We start from the raw sequence: 7,523 nt of genomic DNA, 5'->3' as shown, positions 1-7,523 counted from the left end.
TTTTTCGTTAACTCGTGTGGCACCCATACGTCGAGCTTCTTTTTGTATCCAGCCTTATTCAAATGGTTCCAAACGGTTTTTTGTGCAATCTTTAGCTCTTGGGCAATCGAAACAGTGCTTACATGACGGTCGGACTCAACAATGTCCATGATTTTATCGATATTTTCGACAATTGACCTTCCAGTGCGTGGTGCATCTTTGACATCGAAATTACCGGAACGGAATCGACGAAACTAAAATTGCGCGTGATTGGCTGTTACAGTATCAGTACCATAAACAGTATTCACATTTTCAGCCTCCTGGCTTGCGTTTTCGCCTTTATCGAAGAAAAACTGTAAAAGCGTATTTTCTCTTTGCTAGTGTCCATCTTTGACGCGCGCTCAAACAAAACTGAGTCAACTAATCACAAAACTGTCAGAAAAGTTTTTTTTAGTACGAAATCTCATCTTTCTAACGCCATCTAGTGGAACCCGATCGGACTTATACAACGCGAGATACAGATAACTAAAGCCATCTATTGGAAAAATAATGGATTTCTTTTTACTACACCTGATATACAATATAGTGAGGAGAATAAATTCTTCCATCTAATATACTAAATACATATTACAAACTTGTAGCTGAATGGAATGGTGACCTTTCCGATTAACATAGGCTTCTGGATGTATATGTGGAGATGGGATATTGATGTGAGTACTATGGATAGCTCCTATGACTTTAGGGAAGGAACTAATTACTTCAAATCCTGTCCAAACTTCTTGGATAGCGTTGCCTGTTGGCCATTTAATTAATACTGGTGCTAAATCTGCAAGTATCTTGGTAACTCGACGTGTTGTTAATAAGGCTGTTGATCGACTCACATCAAACTTTTCACATATTGATCTAGGATTAAAAAAATTATGAGTGAAAAATGCAACATTACCTTGAGTAGGTCTTATTATTAGATATAATGTACTAACCTGTAAGAATCTGGTGTAGCCATTCGCCAAATAGCAATAAAAAACTGTTTCTCTGGGGAGATCATTCCTAACCCTGGATACTTTCTCTTAAGTTTCGGGGCAATTATCAAGAGTACAAACTCAAAAGTGTCTGGATATTCTAGATAAGAAGTGTGTAGAACTAAAATTAGTACAGACATACAGTGTATTCGACTGGACCTGGGTTAACTCATGCTGGGTTACATAAACTCAACTTAGTCCCTGTTCCACAACTTGCTTTAAACGGAGCTTAAAGCTAAACCGATGGTTAAAAGCAATAGTATATGCGCATATACTATTGCTTTTAACCATGGAACTGGGCCTTTTTTTTTTTTTTGGTCACGCAGGGGAAATCCTCATGGATACCCCCTCCCCTTGGGGGGAAGGGGGTTATGTCGGACTCTTACCGACTAAAACCCCTGCGGGATGTCTACCTGTCGGACCGTGAGGAGGGGAGTCAGGGGAACTATTTCGTATTCCCTCCCCAACCCCCCGGCCCCAAGGCTCCCTTCGGGGAGCCCCTCGCCACCTATGTACCGCACCCTGTTCCACAGAGGGAATCCGGGGCGCGGTCCCCGACGGGGGTTACCCCCGGCCGGTTGGCCTTCTGGTGTCTCCTAGCAAGGAGGGAGGGGACATCCACCCCCCTCCTTACCCCCCTTCCCGCTAATCAGGGAGGGGGGGATTTGTAGGGGAGCGGGCCCGGCCCCAACCGGGGCACCGCTCGCATCTGTCCCTACTTGTCCGGTCGCTCGGGGGGGGAAGGCAGGGAAGGCGTCTCGCCGCCCCCCTACTCCCCCCCTTGTGGCCGGTGGCAGGCTCGGGGCGGCCGAGGAAGCTCCTGACCCTCGCGCGCCTGTGAGCCTTCGTCGGCCGGCGCTGCCCCGGGCCCGCTGTCGAGTCCCTCGTCCCCCCGGGGGCGATAGCCGTCCGGGAGCTGCTCCCTGCAGCTCCGGTACGGCCTTCGCCCCCATTCGGCGGTCTCCTTCTGGGACATCACTGTCTCGCAGAAGGAGACCGCCGCTGACCACGCCTTCTCGCTCCCGCACATGGCTTTCACCATGTGCGGGAGCGAGAGTTCCCCCTCTCGGCACCCCACCACCCCGCAGAGGACACGGCGCTCCCCGGCCCATGCTGAGCACGCGACCAGGATGTGGTGCGCCGTGTCCTCCGCCGCGGGGCAGTGGTGGCATCGAGTGGTGAGCTCCTTCCTTATCCGGCGCAGATACCGGCCGAAGCATCCGTGCCCGGTCAGCATCTGCACCAGACGGAAGGATAGTCCACGTCCCCTCCTGCCTGCCAATTCGGACAGGCAGGGGCGGACAGCCGCTGCCGTCGCTGGCCCGGGACCCGGGGGTCGGATAATAAGTCCTCCCACCTCTCCCGGGTCCGGGCCTCGGCTTGGAGCTTCACACCCCTTAGGGCCCTGGCCGACATTCTTCCCTCCCTGTGAAGCTCCATTACCCTCCAGTAAAGGAGATGCCGCTCCTCGGCTAGGAGCTCCACAGGGGGGACACCGGCCAGGGTGGTCGCCGCCATGTACGACACGGTCCGGTACCCCCGAATCGCCCTGATGAGCACGGGCCTCAGGGCCTGCCGCAGTGCGCGCTTGCCTCTGCGGCAGGCCCCCAGCTATGGCGCCCAGATAGGTGCCCCAGCACAGGGCGATCGAGAGCACCGCCGTGACGTACGGGCGGCGAGCCCTCCATCCTGGGCCCCCTTGAGTGCGCGTCAGGCTGGCCACCGCCAGACCTGCCTTGCGCACCTTGGGAGCCAGTTCCCCAAAGTGGGGTCCGAAGCTCCACCGGCTGTCCAGCGTCAGGCCGAGATATCTCATCGTCGGCCCGACGCGGACGTGGACTCCATCTACGAGTATCCGGATCTCCGGCGGCACCCTCTGACCCCGGCCGTGAAAGAACACGGCCTGGGTCTTTTGGGACGCCACCTTGAGACCCAGGTCTCTGATGGTACTCACCACTGACACCAGTACCGTCTCCGCTAGGAGGTGGGCTTCCCCCTAGCTCTCCCCACTGGCTACCACTAACGTGTCGTCCGCATAGCAGACGACGTGGCAACCGGGGGGAAGCGGAGTGCGCAGCACCCGGTCGAACGCGATGTTCCATAGCAGGGGGCCGAGAACCGACCCCTGCGGAACACCGCGCTCCATAGCACGCCGTCCCTGGACCCCGCCCTCCACCGGGAAGGCGAGGTTCCTGCCCCCGAAGTAGGCCGAAATTATTCGCCGGAGATAGGCGGGCACCCCGTGGTGTTCGAGGGCCCGCCCAATCTCCGGCCAGGGCAGGGTGTTGAAGGCATTCGTTATGTCCAACGAAACCGCCAACAACACCCCGCCCTCTTCCTCCACGACCGCCTGGGCTAGGTCCCGGAAACATTGGATAGCATCCAACATCGATCTTCTGGGCCTGAACCCGTATTGGCGGTCGTGGAGATCCGGCCCCTCCGAGGACAGATGCTGGACGAGGCGGTCTGCAACGATGCGCTCCAGCATCTTGCCCGCCTCGTCCAGCAGGCATATCGGCCTGTAGGCTGACGCACTCCCGGGTGCTTTGCCCTCCTTGGGGAGGAGGACTAATTTGGCCCTCCTCCACTCTGGGGGGAATACCCCCTCCTTGAGGCACCCGCTGAATACCCTGCGCGTGGCTTCGGACAGGTTTCCCTCGTCGAGGGCGAGGGCCCAGGCTCGGCCAGGAATTCCGTCGGGGCCAAGGGCTTTCCCCTTGGCCCCGAGCCTTTTCCTGGCCGCGGTGAGCTCCCATGGACTCATCGCCAGACCCTCATCCCAATCACCCTCCCCCCGCGGGGGGGTCGGGATCATGGGGGGCCCCCTTCTGCCCTCGGAAAGAGGGCGTCCAGGAACCCCTCGAGGGTCTGACGGTCCAACGTCTCCGTTGGTGAGGGCGCCCATGGACGGATCTTTCCCATGACCCTTTTGTATGGGCGCCCCCACGGATCGTTGTCCAGGGAGCTCACTATCTGCTGCCAGGCCGCTGGCTTGGCCTCGACGATGGCGACCTTGAGGGCTTTCCTGGCTTACAGGTAACCCTCTCTTGTCCTCGCGGCATCCCCGCCTCGTCGCCGGGCCCGGTAATACAACCGTCTGGCTCGGACGGAGGAGTCCCGGAGTGTCTCCAGCTCTTCCGTCCACCAGTACATGGCCCGGCGCCGGCGGGGGTGGGATTGGGGCATCGCGACGTCGCATGCCGACGCCACGATGCTCACTATTTCCCCAGCCCCGTCCGTGGGGCTGGGGTCCCACTCACCCGGCCCCGCATCTAGGTGCCAGGTGGCCGCAAGGACGGCCGCCCGAAACCTGTCCGAATCGAGTCGATTAAGGGCCCACCTTTTGGGGAGGGGAAAGTTCCCCTCCCCAGGGCAGCGTGCCAGCACCTGTGCGGGTTTGGGGAGGCGGAGGGCCCACGCTATATGTCTGTGATCAGACAGCGATTCGTCCTCCGCCTCCACCCTCCATTGCTGGAACATCTCCGCGGCCGAGGGGGTGGCTCAGGTCAAATATATGACCGACTCCCCTCCCCCGGCCGCACACAGGTGCTGGTTGAGCCTCTGTTCATTAACATGAGGCCCAGCCCCGCTGCCCAGCCGATCACGGACTCGCCCCGAGGGTCCCTTTGCCGGGGACTGCAACCCCACCCTTCCGAGTGGGCGTTGAAGTCCCCGGCAATCACGACAGGTCGGGGATGGCACCTACGCACCAATTCCCCGGTCCTGTCGAGGACCCTCTTCACTGGGGCGAGCTCCCCGAGACCGGCCTTATTCCTGCGGTGGGGGAGATACACCCCCACCACAGTGATGGGCCCCCAATCGACCGCCACGTACGAGGACCCGTTCTCCCTGAAGGTACAGGGAGGGGACTGTGGAACTGGGCCATATTAGTCGAACGTATATTATACTATACCATATAGTACATGTTCGACCAATAAGCTGGGTTTATTTAACCCAGCATGGGTGAACCCAAGTCCAGTCGAATATGCTAATAGAAAAATTTCGCTAATTTCTTTCCAATAAATACCGAATATCACTATACTAAACACTTTTTGTTGAAATTTCAAATGACAATATTGAAAAATTACATTACGTTACATTATATTTATGTTATAATTTACATTATATATTATAAATTACATTACATTACATTTATGTTATAATTTCTCACTTAACAATGTAAATGTAATAAAATACAAATTGCATGTACTTTGCTGCAGTATTTACTGAGCTACCATAAATAAATACATAATGTGAAAGATGTTCACCATTCTATGATGTATGTATAGAACTTTGAAAATTAATTAAAGATAATTTATCATTACCTAAAATGCGACTTAAATTCTTGATCTTTCCACCTAGGTATCACCTCTTCCACATAATTTTGTAGTCTTGGCACTTTCTTCTGACGTCCTACTTTTAAATTAATGAGTACATCCTTCTTCGTCATCAGATGATGAAGACTCTATTAATTCACTCAGAGCGAAGAGTAAAAGACTTAATAATTTTTTTCTTTTTTGGTTATCCATATTTGCACCAACATCAGCCATATTGTAACGATAAATTCACTCAAGTAAGCAAGTAAGCAAGCTCGAGCAGCTCGAAAGCGTAAGCTGCTTATAGTCTCTCCGAACGCATCTATCAACGTTAGCGTTTGTTGCGTGATAGCGTGCTCTTCGAACGCACCCAGTATATGTTATTCCACCGAAGGGTAAACAACATATTTTTTCATGGCGTTAAACATGTCGAATTTCGTGCCAAGAAAGAGTATTAGCGGGGAATTTTACTGCATTACTTTAAGAAAAAAAATTTGCAGCTGATGCACATAGAATTCTTGTGGAGACTTACGGCGACCATGCTCTGTCGGAAACAACATTCAGAGATTGGTTTAGACGCTTTAAAAATAATGATTTTGATGTTGAAGATAAAGAACGCTCTGACGCACCGAAAAAGTTTGAAGACGAAGAATTGGAAGCATTACTCGATGAAGACTCATGTCAGACACAAAATGAACTTGCAGAATCATTAGGAGTTGATTACACAACATTTGCCAAACGTTTAAAAGCATTAGGAATGATTCAAAAGCAAGGAAATTGGATGCCGTACGAATTGATGCCGAGAGACGTTTTCTCACGTGTGAACAGCTGCTCAAACAGCAGAAAAGGAAACGTTTTTTGCATCGTGTAGTGACTGGCGATGAAAAGTGGATACACTACGATAACTCGAAGCATAGAAAATCGTGGGGGTAAGCTCGGCCATGCATCAACATCGACGGCAAAGCCGAATATCCATAGTTCCAAGCTCATGTTCTGTATTTGGTGGGATCAGCTGGGTGTAATATCAGGTGTAGTAAAAAGAAATCCATTATTTTTCCAATAGATGGCTTTAGTTATCTGTACTTCGCGTTGTATAAGTCCGATCGGGTTCCACTAGATGGCGTTAGAAAGATGAGATTTCGTAGTAAAAAAACTTTTCTGATAGTTTTGTGATTAGTTGACTCAGTTTTGTTTGAGCGCGCGTCAAAGATGGACACTAGCAAAGAGAAAATACGCTATATTTTACAGTTTTTCTTCGATAAAGACGAAAACGCAAGCGGCTGAACCCAGGCGGCTGAAAATGTGAATAGTGTTTATGGTCCTGATACTGTAACAGCCAATCACGCGCAATTTTGGTTTCGTCGATTCCGTTCCGGTAATTTCGATGTCAAAGATGCACCACGCACTGGAAGGCCAATTGTCGAAAATATCGATAAAATCATGGACATTGTCGAGTCCGACCGTCATGTAAGCACTGTTTCGATTGCCCAAGAGCTAAAGATTGCACAAAAAACCGTTTGGGACCATTTGAATAAGGCTGGATACAAAAAGAAGCTCGATGTATGGGTGCCACACGAGTTAACGAAAAAAAACCTCATGGACCGAATTTCCATCTGCGAATCGCTGCTGAATCGCAACAAAATCGACCCATTTCTGAAGCGGTTGGTCACTGGTGATGAAAAATGGATCACTTACGACAACGTCAAGCGAAAACGGTCGTGATCGAATCGCGGTGAGCCGGCGGAAACGGTGGCCAAGCCAGGATTGACGGCCAGGAAGGTTTTGCTGTGTGTTTGGTGGGATTGGCAGGGAATTATCTACTATGAGCTGCTCCCCTACGACAAAACTCTTAACTCGGAACTGTACTGTCAACAATTGGACCGTCTGAAGGAAGCAATCGCCCAGAAGCGGCCAGCTTTGGCCAATAGGAGAGGAATTGTGTTCCATCAGGCAACGCCAGGCCACACACATCGATAGTGACTCGCCAGAAGCTCCGGGAGCTTGGTTGGGAGGTTCTTATGCATCCACCTTATAGTCCGGACCTGGCACCAAGTGATTACCATCTGTTCCTGTCCATGGCGAACAATTTTGCTGGTGAAAAATTCGCTTCAAGAGAGGCTTGTGAAAATCGACTGTCTCAATTTTTTGCCAATAGGGACGAGGGCTTCTATGAGAGAGGCATAATGAAATTACCTTCAAAATGGCAACA

General features: G+C 52.0%; 1 protein-coding gene across 1 annotated transcript; it reads right to left on the bottom strand.

Moving 5' to 3' along the window:
• Window positions 1–587: 587 nt before the first annotated feature.
• Window positions 588–1,144, bottom strand: LOC112589876 (protein ANTAGONIST OF LIKE HETEROCHROMATIN PROTEIN 1-like). The gene is made up of 2 exons (XM_025304741.1): window positions 960–1,144; window positions 588–882 (listed from the first exon to the last, which is right to left on the bottom strand). The coding sequence occupies exons 1-2, from the start codon at window positions 1,136–1,138 to the stop codon at window positions 588–590; spliced, it is 474 nt and encodes a 157-aa protein (XP_025160526.1). The 5' UTR covers window positions 1,139–1,144.
• Between the last annotated feature and the right edge of the window lie 6,379 nt (window positions 1,145–7,523).

This window comes from Harpegnathos saltator, unplaced genomic scaffold, assembly GCF_003227715.2.
Source record: "Harpegnathos saltator strain DR-91 unplaced genomic scaffold, Hsal_v8.6 scaffold643, whole genome shotgun sequence".
Classification (NCBI taxonomy): Eukaryota; Metazoa; Arthropoda; class Insecta; order Hymenoptera; family Formicidae; genus Harpegnathos; species Harpegnathos saltator.
The sequence above is the reverse complement of the archived record's forward strand: the minus strand, read 5'-3'. Positions and strand labels throughout refer to the sequence as shown.